At 45.1% G+C, this 20,737-nt stretch overlaps 1 protein-coding gene across 2 annotated transcripts in view; it reads right to left on the bottom strand.

Annotated features, from left to right (window-relative positions):
- Positions 1-19,191, bottom strand: part of STRIP2 (striatin interacting protein 2) — a 58,179-nt gene extending 38,988 nt beyond the window's left edge. The window contains exons 1-5 of one of the 2 annotated variants that reach the window (XM_003813489.3): positions 18,843-19,059; positions 13,288-13,357; positions 9,292-9,366; positions 1,991-2,125; positions 388-508 (exon numbers count right to left, since the gene is read on the bottom strand). In XM_003813489.3, the coding sequence (XP_003813537.2) occupies positions 388-508; positions 1,991-2,125; positions 9,292-9,366; positions 13,288-13,357; positions 18,843-18,971 (530 nt within the window). In that variant the 5' untranslated portion in view covers positions 18,972-19,059. Of the gene's footprint in view, positions 1-387; positions 509-1,990; positions 2,126-9,291; positions 9,367-13,287; positions 13,358-18,842 lie in introns of both variants that reach the window. The other variant, XM_034964972.2, reaches the window with a different exon arrangement.
- Positions 19,192-20,737: the final 1,546 nt, after the last annotated feature.

Genomic DNA, 20,737 nt, shown 5'->3' with positions numbered 1-20,737 from the left:
AAAGAATTGGGCACAATGACAGGAATTGATTTCCTGTCTTTCTTGGGTCATGCACTCAAAATAGTTTCCCTCTTGAATTCCAGAGTTAGGCTGAGCTAAGAAAGTCCTTGAATAAAAAGAGAACCCACTCAGGATAGGCCCCTGAAGCCCAGGATTAAAGCTGTAAGTGAGGCAGAAGCTGCAGATGTATCCAACCTCAGGGAGGGAGAACAGAATATCAGAGAACATGGCTGGATGGAGGGGAACTGTCAATGAGCTTTGGGCTGAGGTGTGAGTAGACCCAGTTCCTCACAGGGGGTCTCTATAGTGAGGGAAGCAGCATAGAACATGAGGCCCCTTTAAGGAATGGGGGTTATGTAGGCCAGCCCTTCCCCTAAGGCTTCTCACTCAATTTCCATGTGGAGTAGCTCCAGGAAGGTGGAGAAGGTCCCCATCTGATACAGCAGGAAGCAGTTGTACCTGGACCAGTGTAGCACATCGACCTCTGAATCACATTCCCCAAAAGTACCTAAAGGACCAGACAGTTGTTACAGGGGTTGAGGGGTGGCAGTATCCCAGTTCTTTCCACCCTGCCCCATGATCTTAAGGTTTTCCTATAATACTCTGCCTAATAATTAGGCTGACATAGGTATGACAGGGGCCCCAAGAACTTCCTGGAATGAGTCAGGGGAGAGGAGAGGTAGTCTCCAGGGTTAGGTCCAATGTGCTCATCAATGGCCTGTCGTCTTAAGGGTGAGTTCTCCCAGAAGCAGATCCTGAGGTAAGTAAGGATTCCAGTGCAAGTAGCTTATTTGGGAATCATTCCCAGGAATCATCAGTAGAGATAGGGAAGAAAAGGAAGCCCAAAGAGTTCACTCAGGGGATAATTTGGAAACAGTATAAAACACACAACTCACAGTTATTCTATCCAAGAGGGGTGAGACAGTCAGGCTATCCATCCACTAACTCCTGTTAGTCATTGGATGAGGGTGCTAAACTAAAGGAGCACACTGATTCCCTACACTTCCTGGATGCCCTGTATGGGCTGCAGAGAAGGCCCTTGAGCAGAAGCTGAGCATGGTGGCACATGCCTATAATCCTAGCTACTTAGGAGGCTGGAGCAGGAGGATAGCTTGAGCCTATGAGTTCAAGACCAGCCGGAGAAACATAGTGAGACTTTCTTTTAAAAAACGTAGATAAATAAAGTCCTTGGGCAAACATAAGAAGGTACTGGCAGTTGGAAGCTGGCCAGAGCACCAGACCCAAGAGATACAGGAGGGCACAGTCCTATTTGCTAGTCTTCTCTTCACCTAATGTCCACCCTTTCCCCTCTTCATTTATTATTTTTTTATTTTACAATTTTTTTTTTTTTAGCTCCCAACTGGTTGGTTCTGTTAACACGCCTTATATTTATGATCGTAGGCTTATTTTCACTCCAGCTAGGCTATCTCATTTCCCTTTCCAACACCTGGCTAAGAGGTTTCTTCTGAGCAGCTTTCCCCGATTACTCTATTTAGTTCTGATCATCTCCAAATTACTCACAGCATCTACTCCTGCAGTTATGTTGGCTTGAACTTTCAAAATGCCAATGAGAAACAATGCAAAGGGTCCATGTGTATCTGTGACACTCTCCTATTTCTCCTCAGTTTTGGGGCCAGGCCACAGTTGATGTCTTGTCTCCATGATCAGCTGGTGGTACATATCAGCTCTGGCCACACCTCTTGCTAGTATTCACATATGATTATAGTACAGGGTAGGGAAAAGAAGAACCCTATAAAAAATTCTGACATACCTGGTAAGATAAAGGCAGATGCCGAGGGATCTAGAACAGCACTCAACACTATCCTATCTTCCTCATAAGCACAGGTTACTCCTAGCACATGACAAGATCTGTCCTTGAGAGGCAAGAAACCTTGCTTTCCCAGCACAGCCTGCGTCATCTCAGTCCTGATAATGCCCACTTCCCTCTCAAGCCTCCACCCCTCTAAAGCTAGCAAGGGTGGTCACTCACCTTGGGCCAGGTAGAGAACAGCCCGGGCCACCTTCAGCCGCCGTTCCCTACTGACCACCTCTAGCCGGTCCAAGAGTCCCATTATATAGGCCTTTTGGGCATCTTCTTCCAACTCCAGCCATTCCTTGCCCTGCACTGGGAATAAAAGGCCATATACATCCAGTGTCAGCTATTGCCACCCTTCCTGGAAAGGCTCCTCATAGCATATCCACCTCTGATCTCAGCTCCCCTGCCAAAATTATTTTCTCCAAAAGCTTTCCTTATTTCACTGAGAAAGAATAAGGTATGGGAAAAGGACCCAAAATGTTCTGGCCTGAACCCAGTCTATAGCCTCACCTTCAACATCCCCTCTGTCCTCCACACACAGCCCATACTGTCCTGTCTCTCTGCCTTTCCTCAAGGAGTTCCCTCTGTCTCCCTACATATTCAATTCCTAGTCATCCTTACAGGCACAATACAAAATGACCTCTTTCCCACTCTTACATGCCCAATATAAAAGGACCTTTCTCACTAATGCTGTGGCCAAATACTCTGCTTCCATAACACTTTTAAAACTTTTCTGACACAGCATTTTTCTCTTGGATGAGGGGTGCTAAACTAGAGGAGCACACTGATTCCCTACAATTCCTGGCTGCCCTGTATAGGCTGCAGAGAAGGCCCTTGGGCAGAAGCTGGGCACAGTGGCACATGCCTGTAATCCTAGCTACTTGGGAGGCTGGGGCAGGAGGACTGTTTGAGCCTCAGCTAGTTTTGTGATGTGCACATGATTCCTCTGCTCTCAAACTCTAACTTCTTTGTAAAAGCTGCTTCTCACTCCTGCCTCCAGTATCTGACACAGAATAGATACTCACCACACATTTGTTGAACTGAAAATTGAATTGCCACTGACCAAGTAAGGAAATGGATGAGAATGTCTGAGAATGTCACAGTGTGGGCACATGAAATTACTATTGAGAGTAGGGCAAAGTTGAAGATGGGATGAAACATTAAGGTCAAGGGTTCTATCAGGCAGCACAGCACCAGCTTCTCATGCTTCTACTCCATTGCTCTCCACTTGAGATACAGAGAACCCTGTATCCCCTAAGCAAGAAGGAAAGGCTACATGGTTATGGAGGGTGTGAAGGTTAATATATATATATTTCCTATTAGTTCTATCCCTCTAAGAGAACCCTGACTAATACATATTTGGGTAACAGGAGTGGTTCTAGAGGAACAGAATATTAAGGCTGGAGTTCTTTCAGTGGTTTTGAGATTTCTGGAGTTGGCTGCTTAATATGATTAGATCCAAAAATGCTAAGAAATCTACTTCTAATAGTATAGAGAACACTGATAGTCCTTGGTGGAAACTGTTTAGAGAGTTATGCAAAATAAATGCATTTGACATTCCTGGTTCACCACTCATGAGAGGCAAGGAGTTTAGTGACTATACATAATACCTTTGACCATATGTGGAGAACCAAGGAACATAAGGAAGCTGGTTGGTTGCTCCGAAGTTCAGTGGACAAAGTGATGAAAGAAAATGATGAACTCAGGGATTCTGTCTCCCAGCTTCAGAAGCAGATACTGAGCCTCAAATCTGCTAAGATTGCCCTGAGTGAGAGTCTTATCTCCTGTAGAGAAAGAGCTGAAATTGTGGAAAAACAGACACAAGCTTTTGTCATGCGAATGGCTGAACTGCAATGAAAGATGCATTTACAGCCTTGTCAGGTGTCTACTGTTAAAGTGAGGGCATTTATTGGAAAAGAATGGGACCCTGAAGCTTGGAATGGGGACATGTGGGAGGACCCTGGTGAAGCTGGGCACACTGAGTTTGTAAACTCTGATGAACCTTTTTTGCCAGGAGGAACAGTTTCCCCATCCCCAGTAGTGGCAATATCTCCTCCCTGACCCATGCTGCCATCAGCCTTTCCACCTTTGTCTGAGGAGATAAACCCTGCACTGCCTGAAGCAACAGTGATGGCAGTTGCCCTGAAACAGTTGCCAGGCAAGATAATATTGCTTCTCCTCAGAAGCTACCCTCAACACCTTTGGTTCTAGACCTATAACTAGACGAAAGTCCTGGCAGGCCCCTAGGGGTGAGGTTGAGAGTGTGACCCATGAGGAGGTGTGCTACACTCAAAAAGAACTATTTGAGTCCTCTAATTTATATAAACAGCAATCTGGAGAACAGGCATGGGAATGGATATTAAGGGTATGGGATGATGCAGGAAGGAACACAGAGTTGGATCAGGCTCAATTTATTGATTTAGGCCCACTAAGTAGGGGCTCTGCATTCAATGTTGCAGCTTGGGGAGTTAAAAAAGGTTCTAATAGTTTATTTGGTCAGCTGAATTATGGATTAAAAGATGGCCCACTCTGAGTGAGCTGGAAATGCCTGCTCTCCCTTGGTTTAATGTAGAAGAAGGGATCCAAAGGCTTAGGGAAATTGGGATGGTGGAGTGGATTAGTCACTTTAGAACTACTCATCCCAGCTGGGAGGGTCCAGCAGATACACCCTTGACCAATGCCTTACAAAATAGATTTGTGAAGGCAGCAACTGCATCTTTGAAAAGTCCTGTAATTGCTTTTCTCCTTATGCCAGAGCTAATGGTGGGAACCACAGTCACTCAACTACAAAATTTAAATACAATGGGAATAATTGGATCCCGAGGTGGCAGGGGCCAAGTGGAAGCACTCGACCATCAAAGGCAAGGTGAGCATAGCTACCATAATGGATGGCAGAGGCAAAGGAGCAATCAGAATAGTCTGACTCATGTAGAGCTGTGGCATTGGCTAATTAATCACAGTGTTTCTAGAAGTGAAACTGATAGGAAGCCTACTGCATTCCTACTTTATACAAGCAGAAGACTTGTAGGTCAAATGGACGAAAGACTAATTTGAATTATAAAAACAGAGAATCATGGCCTCTCAATTTCCAGACTTGAGCCAGTTAATAGACCTGGAACCCCCTGAATGAAGGGGAGGCCAGGTTCCCTTGAGGAAGGACCCCACTACATTACCAACAATTTATGCAGTGAATTTCTCTCCCATCCTTCCCCAAGAAGACCTCTGGCCTTTTACTAGGGTAACTGTGCACTGGGGAAAGGGAAATGATCAGACATTTCGGGGACTACTGGACACTGGCTCTGAGCTGATATTGATTCCAGGGGAACCAAAATGTCATTGTGGTCCTCCAGTTAAAGTAGGGGCTTATGGAGGTCAGGTAACTAATGAAGTTTTAGCTCAGGCCTGACTTACAGTGGGCCCCCAGACTCATCCTGTGGTCACTTCCCCAGTGCCAGAATGCATAATTGGCATAGACATACTTAGTAGCTGGCAGAACCCCCACATTGGCTCCCTGACTGGTAGGGTGAGCGTTACTATGGTGGGAAAGGACAAATGGAAGCCATTAGAGCTGCCTCTACCTAGAAAAATAGTTAAGTCAAAAACAATATCACATCCCTGGAGGGATTGTGGAGATCAGTGCCATCATCAAGGACTTGAAAGACAAAGGAGTGGTGATTCCCACCACATCCCTGTTCAACTCTCGCATTTGACCTGTGCAGAAGACAGATGAATCTTGGAGAATGTCAGTGGATTATCGGAAGCTTAACCAAGTGGTGACTCCAATTGCAGCTGCTGTACTAGATGTGGTTTCATTGCTCGAGCAAATTAACACATCTTCTGGTACCTGGTACGTGGTCATTGACTTGGCAAGTGCCTTTTTCTCCATTCCTGTCCATAAGGCCTGCCAGAAGCAATTTGCCTCCAGCTGGCTGGGACAGCAATATACCTTTACTGTCCTACCCCAGAGGTATATCTATTCTCTGGCTTTGAGTCATAATCTTATTCGGAGAGACCTTGATAGCTTTTTGCTTCCACAAGATATCACAGTGGTCCATTACATTGATGACATTATGCTGATTGGATCCAGTGAGCAAGAAGTAGCAAATGCACTGGACTTATTGGTGAGACATTTGTGTGCCAGAGGATGGGAAATAAATCTGATTAAAATTCAGGGAACTTCTACCTCAGTAAAATTCCAAGGATCCAGTGCTGTGGGACCTGTTGAGATATTCCTTCTTAGGTGAAGGATAAGTTGCTTCATTTGGCCCCTCCTACAACCAAGAAGCACAATGCCTAGTGGTTCTATTTGGATTTTGGAGGCAACACATTCCTCATTTGGGTGTGTTATTCCTGCCCATTTATCTGGACCCCCACCCAGTTTTTAGTGGGGTCCAGAACAAGAGAAGGCTCTGCAACAGGCCCAGGCTGTTGTGCAAGCTGCTCTGCCACTTGGGCCATATGACCCAGCAGATCCAATGGTGCTTGAGGTGTCAGTGGCAGATGGGGATGCTGTTTGGAGCCTTTGGCAGGCTCCCATAGATGAATCACAGTGGAGGCCTTTAGGATTTTGGAGCAAGGCCCTGCCATCTTCTGCAGATAACTACTTTACTTTTGAGAGACAGCTCTTGGCCTGTTACTGGTCTTTGGTGGAAACTGAACGTTTGACTATGGGTCATCAAGTCACCATGCAACCTCAACTGCCTATCATGAACTGAGTGCTTTCTGACCCATCAAGCCATAAAGTGGGTCGTGCACAGCAGCATTCCATCATCAAATGGAAGTGGTATATACGTGATTGGGCTCAAGCAGGTCCTGAAGGCAGAAGTAAGTTACATGAGGAAGTGGCTCAAATGCCCATGGTCTCCAGTCCTGCCACCCTGGCTTCTTTCCCCCAGCCTGCACTGATGGCCTCATGGGGAGCTCCCTATAAGTTGACAGAGGAAGAGAAGACCAGGGCCTGGTTTACAGATGGTTCTGCACAATATGCAGGCACCACCTGAAAGTGGATGGCTGCAGCACTATAGCCCCTTTCTAGGACATCCCTGAAGGAGAGCAGTGAAGGAAAATCTTCCCAGTGGGCAGAACTTTGAGCAGTGCACCTGGCTGTGTACTTTGCATGGAAGGATAAATGGTAAGATGTGCGATTAAATACTGATTCATGGGCTATAGCCAATGATTTGGCTGGATGGTCAGGGACTTGGAAGAAGCATGATTGGAAAATTGGTGACAAAAAAATTGGGGAAAGAAGTATGTAGATGGACCTCTCTGAGTGGTCAAAAACTGTGAAGATATTTGTACTCCATGTGAGTGTTCACCAGTGGGTGACCAAAGCAGAGAAGGAGTTTAATAATCAAGTGGATAGGATGACCCGTTCTGTGGACACCAATCAGCCTCTTTCCCCAGCACCTCTGTCATTGTCCAATGGGCCCATGAGCAAAGTGGCCACTGTGGCAGGGATGGAAGTTATGCATGGGCTCAGTAACATGGACTTCCACTCACCAAGGTTGACCTGGCTACGGCCACTGCTGAGTGCCCAATTTGCTAGCAGCAGAGACCAACACTGAGCCCTAGATAAGGCACCATTCCTCAGGGTGATCAGCCAGCTACCTGGTGGCAGGTTGATTGTATTGGACCTCTTCTGTCATGGAAACGGCAGAGGTTTGTCCTCACTAGAATAGACACTTACTCCAGATAAGGGTTTGCCTATTCTGCAAGCAATGCTTCTGCCAAGACTACCATCCATGGACTCATGGAATGCCTCATCCACCGTCATGGTATTCCACAAAGCATTGCCTCTGACCAAGGCACTCATTTCATGGCTAAAGAAGTGTGGCAGTGGGCTCATGCTCATGGTCTTACCATGTTCCCCATCATCCTGAAGCAGCTGGATTGATAGAACGGTGAAATGGCCTTTTGAAGTCACAATTACAATGCCAACTAGGTGACAATACTTTGCAGGGCTGGGGCAAAGTTCTCCAGAAGGCCGTGTATGCTCTGAATCAGCATCCAACATATGGTACTGTTTTTCCCATAGTCAGGATTCACCAGTCCAGGAATCAAGGGGTGGAAGTGGCACCACTCACCATCACCCCTAGTGATCTAGTAGCAAAATTTTTGCTTCCTGTTCCCGTGACATTACGTTCTGCTGGCCTAGAGGTTTTAGCTCCAGAGGGAGGAAACTGCCACCAGGAGACACAACAATGATTCCATTAAACTGGAAGTTAAGATTGCCACCTGGACACTTTGGGGTCCTCCTACCTTTAAGTCAACAGGCTAAGAAGGGAGTTACAGTGTTGGCTGGGGTGACTGACCCAGACTATCAAGATGAAATCAGTCTACTACTCCACAGCGGAGGTAAGGAAGAGTATGCATGGAATACAGGAGATCCATTAGGGCGTCTCTTAATATTACTATGCCCTGTGATTAAGGTCGATGGGAAACTACAACACCCCAATCCAGGCAGGACTACAAATGACCCAGACCCCTCAGGAATGAAGGTTTGGATTACTCCACCAGGAAAAAAACCATGACCTGCCAAGCTGCTTGATGAATGCAAAGGGAATACAGAATGGGTAGTAGAAGAAGGTAGTCATCAATACCAGCTACGACCACGTGACCAGCTGGTCATGAGTATTTCCTTCTTCTTTTGTTAAAAACATGTTTGTGCGTGTATACACGTTTACTAACATGTTCATTTTATTTCCTTTCTCCTTTATCATGTGACATAAGATTTATTGAGTTCATATCAGCATTTAAGTATTGTTAACTTTATATAATAGTATTTGGGTTGGGGATTGGTGAGTTTCCAGTTGTACAAAGGATATTTGTATTATGTTAGGCATAATTATGCCCTTATTATTGTCTTTAATTGAAGATTATGTATGATCTCAGGAGATGTGTATGAGTTCGAGCTGACAAGGGGTGGACTTGCGATAGTTAATACTGTGAGTCAACTTGATTGGATTGAAGGATACAAAGTATTGATCCTGGGTATATCTGTGAGGGTGTTGCCAGAAGAGATTAACATTTGAGTCAGCCGGCTGGGGAAGGCAGATCCACCCTTAATCTGGTGGGCACAATCTAATCAGCTGCCAGCAAATATAAAACAGGCAGAAAAACATGAAAAGGAGAGATGGGCCTAGCCTTCCAGCCTACATCTTTCTCCTGTGCTGGATAGTTCCTGCCCTCGAACATCGGACTCCAAGTTCTTCAGTTTTGGGACTCAGACTGGCTCTCCTTGCTCCTCAGCTTGCAGATAGCCTATTATGGGACCTTGTGATTGTGTAAGTTAATACTTAATAAACTCCCCTTTATATATATCTATCTATTTATCATATTAGTTCTATCCCTCTAAGAGAACTCTAACTAATACAGAGGGGATGAAGGATCGCACTTTGTTTTAGTCTTTTACTAGATCAGGCTGGTATATCATAAAAGGAAAAAGCAGGTCTCTATGAGTAAAGATCTGGAATTACCTTGAGTCTTGAAATCTTCTTCAAAGCACCTCCTGTTATTGGTGAATTCCAGGTTCTCAGTGTAACTATACAATTCTGTGGCAGGAAAGACAGAACAGTCACATTCGGGAGATCCTTAAAGAAGAGGCCCAAAGTAGAGAGGGTGGCATGAAAGAGCTGAAGCTTCCAACACATTCCTGTGTCCAATGAATCCAAAGCCAGCTTCCTCCTTTTCAGAGCAGTTAAAAATAGCCACTTGTGTCCCTGGGAGATTAAACCATCAAACCTGTCCTCTTCCTGCCAGCTGGCTGCTGCAGCAGAGAAGGCAGCCTTCAACATTTGGTGAGGGCCAAGAGGAGGACTGCAGCACAGAGAGCTTAATCTCATCACTCCTGTTTCTCAGGGCTGAAACTCCTGCTTTGTCAACCCAACTAGGAACTATCCCATCTGTAAGAGAAGAGGAGGGCAACACAACTCCTGAAACTTAGAGGAAAGATCCTTGTGCTGGATCAGGAAACCACGGCAAGGGCTGAAAAGTAAGTGCTGGATGGTTCTTCAGGGTTGGAGCCAGTTCATTCTCTCCCTGCTAAGTTTCCTCAAAGGGTATAGAAGTTTAGATTCCTGCCCACAGCCACTAAGCAGAGGCTGCAAAAAAAACTCTAGAGAACAGCTATGGTTGTCAAAGGGCTGCTGTGCCCAGGAAAATCTAACTTTGCTAACAGCAGCCTCTCAATACAAAATGCAAAAAGCTTATAAGAAATAAAAATGCCGGCCACGTGTGATGGCTCAGACCTATAGGATTGTAATCCCAGCACTTTGAGAGGCTGAGGCAGGAGAATTGCTTGAGGCCAGGAGTTTGAGACTAGCCTGGGCAACATAGCATGACCCTATCTCTACAAAAAATTTAAACATTAGCCAGGTGTAGTGGCACATGACTATAGTCCTAGCTACTTAGGAGGCTGAGGTGGAGGATTGTTTGAGCTTAGGAGTTTGAGGCTTTAGTGAGCTATGATCATGTCACTGCACTCCAGCCTGGGGTAACAGAATAAGACTCTGTCTCTTAAAAAAAAAGAAAGAAAGAAAGAAGAAAAGAAATAAAAATGCCCTTTCCTACTCTCTCTGTCTCTCTCCAGAACATTGTATATGTACCCTCATCTGACAGAAGATGAAGAACTGAAATACAGAAGTCAACAGATGATAGAACAGATTTCCTTTAAATCTCTGCTCCCTACCTGAGACCCTTCCTGGAAATTTAACTAGGTCACAGGTAATTCACAAAGCAAGAGAAATTCACTTATGTTCCAGCCAGCTGTCTAATGGTTGAGAAACACCTTGTCTGGGAGTCAGGGCTTTTGAGTCTTAAGTTCCAGAATCTAGGAGTGACCAGAAGCAAATCCCATCACTGAATCTTAAATTCTTCAGTCATTAGTGGAGAGGTGAATATATATATTTTTAAGAGTAAAGCACCACAAACCAAATCAGAAAAGTGGGCAAGGCTCTTAGGTACTGAACTTTAGTCTTGGTCTTTTTATTTTTAAATTTTAGATTATGAATTTTTATATACAGGTAAGAACAGAATAGTACATTTAAGACACCTGTGTATTATCTTCTACCCAGGTCAAACAAATGTTAGCATTTGTTATATTTGCTTCAGACTGCTCCCCAGTCTATCTTATTCCCTTCTCCAGAGGCAACTGCTATAATGAAATTGGTGTATATCCTTCACAAGCCTATTTTTCTACTTTTGCTATATGCATATATGCCTGTAAACATATGATATTGCTCTGTTTAAAAACTTTTTTATCCAAGCAGTATCCTATTGTATAAATTCCTTTGTTACTGATCCTTTCTCCCAATTTTATCTTTAGCATTTATTATTATTATTATTATTTGGGATGGAGTCTCGCTTTGTCACCCAGGCTGGAGTGCAGTGGCGTGATCTTGGCTCACTGCAACCTCTGCCTCCCAGGTTCAGGCAATTCTCCTGTCTCAGCCTCCCGAGTAGCTGGGACTACAGGTGCATGCCACGATGCCCAGCTAATTTTTGTATTTTTAGTAGAGACAAGGTTTCACCATATTGGTCAGGCTGGTCTCGAACTCCTGACAGGTGATCTACCCACTTCGGCCTCCCAAAGTGCTGGGATTACAGATGTGAGCTACCGTACCCGGCCAAGCATTTATTGATACTGAGACATGTTGAGGCCAGGTGTGGTGGCTCACACCTGTAGTCCCAGCACTTTGGAAGGCCAAGGCAGGAGGATCACTTGAGCCCAGGAGTTCAGGACCAGCCTGGGCAACACAGTGAGACTTTGTTTCTACAAAAGATAAACAAAATTAGCTGGACATGGTGGCACAAAATTAGCTGGACATGGTGGCACAAAATTAGCTGGGCATGGTAAGGCATGCCTATGGTCCTAGCTACTTGAGAGGCTGGGGTGGGAGGATCACTTGAGCCCAGGAGCTCAAGGCTGTAGTGAGCTGAGATTGTGCCACTCAAGCGTAAGCAACAGAGCCAGACCCTGTCTCAAGAATAAAAAAATAAAAAATAAATATATTGATTTAGATCAATTATTATTTTAATGGCTATTCAATAGCCTACTGCACTAATATGCTATAGTTTATCCATTTCCCTACTGATGAGCATTGTAGGTTGTTTCCAACTTTTTACACTGATAAACAAGGCTGCAATAAACATCTTTGTACATTTTCTTGTGCCCAAGTGTAATTTTCTTTAGAGTGGATATCTAGGAGTAGACTTGTTGGGTCACAATATGTGCACATCTTCAACTTTGCAAGATATAAGCAAAATGCTTTTCAATTTTATACTCTGCTCCCCCATGTCTAGCAGTGCATAAAAGTACTAATTTCTCTGCACCCTCACCAACCCCAGGCTTTTAAGTTTTGCACTCTGATGATTGTGAAATAATATTTTATTATTTTAATTTGCTTTTCCCCATTTACTAATAAAGTTCAACATCTTCTCATATATTTATTGACCATTTGGCTTTTTCTTCTATAAATTCCCATTTATATTCTTTGCCCATTTCTTTGTTGGGTTGCTCATCTCTCTCCTCTCTTTAAAATATATATGTATTTATATCATATTCCTATTATGAATTCTAATCCTTTGTTGGTTATTAAACTTAGCTCTCTATTTCTCTGTCACTCATCACAAAATTTATTCTCTGTGCTCATGCACAAGAACGTCTTTAAAATTGTTTGTCTCTTTTCTCTGAAAAAGCATGCCTCAAAGTATCACTTCCATGTGACAGAATATCTAAATTTCACACATCTCCACCCAAAGCTTGTTTATTAATAACTGGCATTCATAGCACATGTAACATGGAGGCCCTTAATGTGAGGAGATCACATTTACCCTAAGCTAAAAATCCAGACAGAGACAAGCAGGCCAGCACTGAAAGAAGAATGGAATCACTTAACCCCAGCTCATAAACATCCAAGCAGAACTCTACTATGATGGATGCAGGTGACATGTCCAGCCTTGCTCAGCTGGCCAGTTGACTATAGTTTTTCCTCAGACTTTGCTGAGATTTTAATAAGGGGCAGTTGCGAGAGGAAGAAGGAGAAGATGGAGGTAGAGGAGACAAAGGAAAAAGAGATGGCATGGGATAGAAAGAGGGCAGCAGAAAGAAGGAGGCAGGCAAAGATATGGGTGACAGGAAGAGAAAAAGAGAAGGAATATGGAGAAGATGGAGAGAAAACTGATTTGAGAGTGCACCAAATCAGTTATTTTCAAAGAGAATAAAGAAGAGTGAGCAGGAAAGAGTGATAGAATGACAGAATGAAGAATACCATAGCCAAGGAGAATCACAGAAGGAAACGTGAAGACAAACAAAGAGATATTTACCACTTGGGTGGAGAGGAAAAGGAATGTGGAGAACAGCCTTTGTTCAACAGCCACTTGGTGAGAACAGACAAGCTTCCAGGGAGATCACAGGCCCCTTCCCTCTCCTCCTGGCCATTCTTCCACTAGCTACTGACCCATCTACCTCATACCTGACAACTCTGCTGCATGCCCATCTGCATCTCCATACTCAAACTCCAGAGTGGGACAGTCCACAGAGCCCTGTAACAGAGAAATTTTGTTGGTAACTGGGATAACTTGGAAAAAGGGGTTGCCAAGGGAAGACTGTACCCTTATTTATCTTCTTCCCCTCATGGAGGCCAAGGTTAGATCAGGGAGACAGGAGAGTCCTATTTGGGTCTTTCATCTCAGAGCTACCCTATGCCAAGCCAAAACTTGAGTCTCAGTGTGGGGAGGGGCTGAGGATTCCTATACAAAATCGGAAAGTCTGAATAAAGGGCCAGGATCTCAAACATATATGAAAGCTATGGTCTGTGTCCATATCTAATCTACATGAACACAGACCAGAGGAGCATCTAGCTGATTTATATAAAATTGAGACAGACAGAAACAAAGAGAACTGGATTCTAGCTTCAGTTCTGTCATCAACCCACTGTATGATATAGATCAAGTCTCATGCTGTGGATCATAGTTCCTTATTTTTAAAGAGGTTCTTTAGCTCTAATATTCCGCAACTTTAGGATTGTCTAATGATGCAACATCTCCACTCCAAGTTGTAGTAAAGATTACATTTCCCATGACGTTGTATGTATAAATTTATAATCCTATTAAATATGTTTTAATATAATCCCATCTTCTAACTTATTTAAACATTTTGGGATATTTCCTTCCTGTATATGTTAATACATATGAATTTTTAAAATTTTCAATCTCAGCTCTGTCACATACTATTTGATCTTGGACAAGTTAACCTCTCTGTGCCTCAGCGTGACATAAAAAATATACTGTTCTTTGCCCCTGGTTCCTGGTACAGAGCTCTTGAAACTCGTAGAAGTTCCTGAGTGATAGGAGTGTCAGTTATTCATAATGAGTCACTGTCAGCTTTACCAGAATTTATGCTCATGAGGTGACTTATGTTAGGAAAGACCGAGCACATGATTAGAGGGTTTAACTTTCAGCACCACCCCCACATCCAGGTAGGGGAGGGGTACTACAGATTAAGTTCAGTCATGTGGCCAATAGTTTAATTATGTCTAGGTAATGAAACACCATAGGAAAACCCAGAAACAACTAGGTTCAGGCAGCTTTTGGGTTGGGGAACGAACAGATGTGCTAGGTAGGAGAGTGCTGCCCAGGGAAGATAAGGAAACTCTGCACCACCCCAAACCCATACTTCGTCCTTCGCGTCTCTTCCATTTAGCTGTTTCTGAGTCATATCCTTTATAATAAAATTATAATTCTAAGTACATGCTTTCCTGAATCCTGTGAGTTATTCTAGCAAATTATGGAACCTGAAAGGAAGATCATGATAACCGCTTAATTTGTAGTTGGCCAGGCTGAAGTGTAGATAGCTTGGGGATCCCACCTATGGCTGGTGTCTAACATAGGGCCTTATAGGACTGAGCCCTTAACTTGGGGGTCTGTGCTAATTCTAGGTAGTTAGTGTCAGAATTGAATTGAATTGTAGGACATCCAGTTGGTGTTAGCGAATTGTTGGAAAATGACCTGCTCAGTTTTCCCATCTGTAAAATGAGGATAATAACAGGACTTACTTCATAGGGTTATTTTAAGGACTAAATGAGTTAATATAGGAAAGGCGCACGGCCTAGCACTTCGTAGCACTATGTGAGTGGTCACTCTATGATTTTAATATTATACTATAAAGGCATTCTCACATTATTATGACTATTAGTTTAAATGGTTGTATAAATGGATGTACATTTATTTGTTTACTTAACTAGTTCCTTATTGAATATTTAAATGGTTGTATAAATGGATGTACATTTATTTGTTTACTTAACTAGTTCCTTATTGAATATTTAAATGGTTTTTAATTTTCCTTTATTATATGCAACAAACTGTAATAGACTTACACTTTTTTCTATATTTAGGATATTTCCTAAGCATAGATTTTTATAAAGAAAATTAATGAATCAAATCTTATGAACATTTTAAAGTCTCTTTGTATATAAGTTGCTCCCCCAAAACATTATGCCAATTTACACTGTCAACAAGGCAAATCGGCCGGGCGCAGTGGCTCACGCCTGTAATCCCAGCACTTTGGGAGGCCAAGGTGGGCAGATTACGAGGTCAGGAGATCGAGACCATCCTGGCTAACATGGTGAAACCCCGTCTCCACTAAAAACACAAAAAATTAGCCGAGCATGGTGGCGGACGCCTGTAGTCCCAGCTACTCGGGAGGCTGAGGCAGGAGAATGGCGTGAACCTGGGAGGCAGAGCTTGCAGTGAGCCGAGTTTGCGCCACCGCACTCCAGCCTGGGTGACAGAGTGAGACTCCGTCAAAAACAACAACAACAACAACAACAACAAAAACAAGGCGAATCATGTTTTAATCCACTATAGCAAAGATTTCCAAACTTTTGGATTAAAAGGAACAGTAGGGAAAAAGAAAAAGGTGGAGAGTGGCAAATGACATAGGGTTGTTACTGTTTTATTCTGATAGGTAAGGACTTTAAAAACTTTAAAAAATTCAAAAAATGAAAGACAGAATCTCAGAATAAAGAACAGCCATTAAAAATTGTTTTTCAAACTTTTTGGAAAAATGATACCTTTTACATTATGTCCCAGCACACACACACACACAAAAGCTGGAACAAAAGTTTAACAAAATATTTACCTTTACTGCATGTGATGTAGTGATATTTTCTATTATTTTCTTTCTTTTTTTTTTTTAAGACAGGGTCTTCCTCTCACCCAGGCTGGAGTGCAGTGGCATGATCACAGCTCACTGCGGCCTCAACCTCCTAGACTTCAGTGATTCAGCCTCCTGAGCAGCTGGGACAACAGGCGCGCACCATCATGCCTGGCTAATCTTTTTTATTTTTTATTTATTTGTAGAGATGGGGTCTGCCTACATTTCCCAGGCTGGTCTCGAATTCCTGAGCTGAAGCTATCCACCTGCCTCAGTCTCCCAAAGTGCTGGGATAATAGGCATGAGCCATCATGCTGGCTTTATTTCTTAAAATAAAAATTTTAGCCTCAATTAACAGGTTGCCCCCTATAGCAGTTTGAAAAACACTGTTTTAAATTGTATACATTCTTAAATTTAATATATTGAACTAAATTTTTAGAAAAACTCACTTCAATGACCTGAATTTTCCTCATTTTACCACAGACCAGTTAAAACTTTGTCAAGGAGTTTGAGATCAATAAACCAGATCTGGCTAAAAGAGGTCTGAGGTGAATCCTTTTATTAGGTTAAGACTCTTCTTATTAAGCAAACAATTATTCTTTAGCTTCCTTTTTAGGTTGGGATGTTCACACACTAAGCCAGTGGGAGAAGGTAGGTCAACGGTGCTTCCATAAACAGTGATACACGATGAGGCTCTCTTGACTTGTGCCACAGTAATTCTCTTCTAGTGATTTTCTAAAAGCCCTAGAGAGGAAAAAAATCCCATCTCCTCTAAGGACTGCCTTCCACAGGAAAGCAAAAAGAGGGAGAGAAGAAAAGCAGATCTGGCACCTGGGTACTGTGGTGATAGGGGATGTACTGGCAGGTAAAATGAGTCCTGCTGCAGCAGAAGGTAGAGGAAAGCTAATCTTTCCAGCCAGGCTTTTGGCAGGCAATGAGCCCAGATAGAGATGATCGCAGCAGTTGTTCATTTCCAGGCATGAAGAGTGCAGCTGCAGACAATCAGCAGGTAAACCGCGGTGCAGGTGGAAAGCTTTCGAGTCTCTGGACACTGCAAAGTACTGGCAAAAGCAAAGGACTGTACTCTCAGAGCCTTTGCCTGAAGAAGACTTGACAGGTGGGGAACAGATTGCAACTTTAGAAGGGAGACCCAGGCAGAGACTTTTTTATTCCCCCCATAGAACATATCATTCTGAAATTATTTTATTTATTTACTCACAATTTGTCTCCCCATGGGCGAAGACCCTATCTTGTTCACTGATATATCCCTGGCACTTAAAACAGTGGCTGGCAGAAAGTCCTCGATAAATAATTGTTGAATTAATGAATGGCTCATCTCCCCAAAAAAACATTTGAACGAGAACAATGTCTCTGTGGGGGAAGGAGGTACAGGGTGCCCTAAAAGACCAGACTCATCTTGAAGTAGGGAGGGAGACGATGTGGCGGGTATCATCTAGCAAGACAGGAGGGCTGAGCTCTCTGCCTCTGCAAGGTGGTGACTTTGGGCCAGTCTTTTCATCTCCATTTCTACCTTGAAAAAAAATGAATGGATTCCTCCTACTCTACCTACATCAAAATGGAAAGCATACATGAAATCACTTTGGAAACTGAAATGCTATTCAAATGGTAAGGCAAGGTCTGGGATGCCAAAGACCTGGTTTCTAGTACCAGCTCTGCCACTTGATGATGATGATGATGATGATAGTAATATACTAAGAGTTACTATGTACTGACTAATTACATGCATTGTGCCTGCACTGTGCCAAACATTTTATAGTCAATTATCTCATTTTGACTTTATCACAACCTTCTGAGGTAGGCAGTGTTAATCTCATCTTACAGATGAAGAAACTGGAGCTCAGAGAGGTTCCGTAATGTGCCGAAAATCACACAGGTAGTAAATGGTAGGGCTAGGAGTCAAAACCTGGTCTGACTACTCCAAAGCCTGGTGTTCTTGACCACCAACTATGCCAGATGTCTGATCCTGGGCAAGTCACTCCTCTTTCTTTTAGGTCTGTAAAATGAAAGGGTTATACCAGATGATATCTGCAGACCCTGCCACATCTGACATTTTGTCGTCTATTCTGATCCCCGCTCAGATCCAACTGATGGAAACTGCCTCAATGAGGGGAAAGGGAAGTGATAATAATTCAACGCTTTCATCTTCCTAGATAGGGTTTCTTTTTTCAGGAGAGGAGGAAGAGATCGAAATATTCACACTCCTATTTGTATCCTGCGACTGCTCCCTCCAGATAGCCACTCCAGGACTGCCCCTGCCTGAATCCCGTCTCGCTCAGCCCTCACAGGCAGGGGCCTGATGTCCGCGGAAGGCGCTCCCTAAACGGCCTAAGACTTACGGGGGGAAGGGGACGGGCAGGGAACGGGCAGAAGTCCCTCGGCTGGCCCAGGGGCCCGCCGCAGGCAGCCTGGGAGGGGGACTGCGGTTGCCCCACTCGCCAATCCTGCTTTCCTGCGGCTGAGCTCCAGCCGCCCACCCCTCAAGCCAGTCACTTAACCTCTCCGCTCCTGTTCCCCCGTCTATAAACTGGGATCGGAATTTCTGCTTCAGGGGGCTGCAGCGATTCAGTGAGATAAATATTTGGAAAGTATCTGGTCCGCTCAATACCGCGCTCATCTTCGCGCAGCGGGGGAAAGCCAGAGGGCTAGAAAGCCCCCAACCCGCGGCAGGAGACGTGCGGACACTGGTCGGGGCTAAAGAGCCCAGAGTTCAGCCGCTAGGACCCCGCAGGCGCCCACTGCGCGGGGCTGATCGAGCGCGCCGAGGGCTCCGGGGCCGAGGCCGAATCACCTCAGCCGCCGCTTCCCGCCGGCGGGCGTCTCCGGGCCCCAGCCGAAGCTTTCCGGGCTCCTCACCTCTGACTCCCGCCGCTGGCTTCGGAACGCTTCGCGGCCCTTGGGCGCCGCCTGCTTCCCTTTGCCGCCGCCGTTGCCATTGCCATTTGCGGGCGGGCCCGCGGTCCCAGGCGCGGCGGGGTCCTCCATGCTGCTGGTCAGCGGCTCCCCTCAGGGTTCCGCTCGCTTTGCCGGAGGCGACCCTACCGCCGCGCGCCGGGAGCCAGGCCCCGCCCCCTCCACCTCTATTGGTTACGGCAGCTCGCCGCAACCCCGCCCCGCGAGGCGATTGGCTGCTCGACCGGCCGGAGCGGGACTCGAGGAGGTGGGGACTCATTGAAGAGATGTTGAGGGGATCTTTTTAGTCCTGCGGCATTGCTGGCGGACGGAGACTCCTAGGTTAGCTTCAGGCTCCACACCTCGCGAAAGCTGGGCCTTGAGCTCAGGCGGGTTATCTCTGTGCTCCTCACTCGGTGTCTCTCAGCTCTCACCCCCGTCCCTGTAGCGACCTTTTCCGGAGCTCTAGTCTCCGCCTACTGCTCCACAGCAGTCTCCGTTTCCCTGTTACCACCGACCCGGCCCCCCATATCCCGGCTCCTGCACACGTCCCATATCCCGCTTAGTCTCAGGGGAGGGATGGCACCGCCAGGTGGCCAGGGACATCGCCCGAAACGAGGGACTCGCTGTCTCTGGAAGCTGAGAATTCTCAGCGTTTTTCTGAAGAGAACGCATCTCGCCCGGAGCTAGGGCTTGGCTGGGAGACTGGAGGTCTAAGGGTGGGATGGGGGCGTTTTTCCGTCACTGAAATTGGTGGTGCCCTCGAGGGCTGCTCCTGTCATCTGCCCTTCTCTGCTGTAGGGGGCCTCTTCCTCATGGTGTGTAAATGTTGAGGGTAGAGCAAGCCCCCACCCTCACCTGCTCGCCAGTCCTTTCTTTCCTTCCTCTCTCTTTTCTAAGATGCTTCCTAAGGGCTCATTGTTACTGGGGGCAAAAGAGGCTGTTTGATCTGCCCTCTCCTGAATTTAAAAAGTAGCTTGTAGTAAATATTTAGACAGTCTGGCTTGGTAATAGAAGCCCCAAAGACGTAGGCTCAGGGGAACAGGTGGGACCAAATCGCTGTCCCCAGCCTGGTTGCTTTAGGAAGGGTCTGGGGGATTGTTGAACCGAGCTTGGTGCCAGGCACTGCAGTAAGCGCTTTCCAAATATCACATCATACCTCTCCCCGACAGGGTATTTTTACGAATCCAATGTTACTGATGAAGAAACCGGCACTTGCAGATTCCTCCCTGCGGTTTCCAAGGTATCATATTCTATCTTGTCTCAGGGTCTTGCCTATGCTGTTCTCTGGAGGAGACTGTCTTCTGTTCTCCTGGTTGATTCCTTTTCTCTCATAAAGATTCTAGTTAGTTGTCACCTCCTCCTCCTCCACAAAGCTTTCCTTTTAGCCCTCAACTCATTCAGGTTGTGTTGGTGTCAAACCCGTTCTGCCTAGATCCAAAATCCTAACCTTTTCCACGATATACCCAAAGCAAAGGGCCTAGAGGAATTACTCCACCTTCCCATACCTTAGGGACAACCCTGTCCCTTTCTTACCATCTCTCTCTCTCTCTCACTTTTCCCTTTGCCAGTTCATAGGCGACAGAACAAGGCAAGTTTGAGAGCACTCTTTGGAGCTTTTTGGGTTTTCTCACCCTGGTCCCCAGTATCTCCTTACTGTACCTTCCCATCTTCCCTTTCCTCTTCCAGTCCCACTCCTCTCCCCACCCACATATAGGCTCCTAGCGAGTAAGACCAAATTTAGCTCATTTTTGTATGCCCCTAATTTATGACGTTTAACGCAGCGTTTCACAGTCTCTGTACTATTGACAATTGGGGCTGAATATTTATTGTAGGGGCTGTCCTGTGCATCGTAGGAT

The sequence above is a fragment of the Pan paniscus genome, chromosome 6, assembly GCF_029289425.2.
Source record: "Pan paniscus chromosome 6, NHGRI_mPanPan1-v2.0_pri, whole genome shotgun sequence".
Classification (NCBI taxonomy): domain Eukaryota; kingdom Metazoa; phylum Chordata; class Mammalia; order Primates; family Hominidae; genus Pan; species Pan paniscus.
This window is presented reverse-complemented; position numbering and strand designations above follow the sequence as displayed.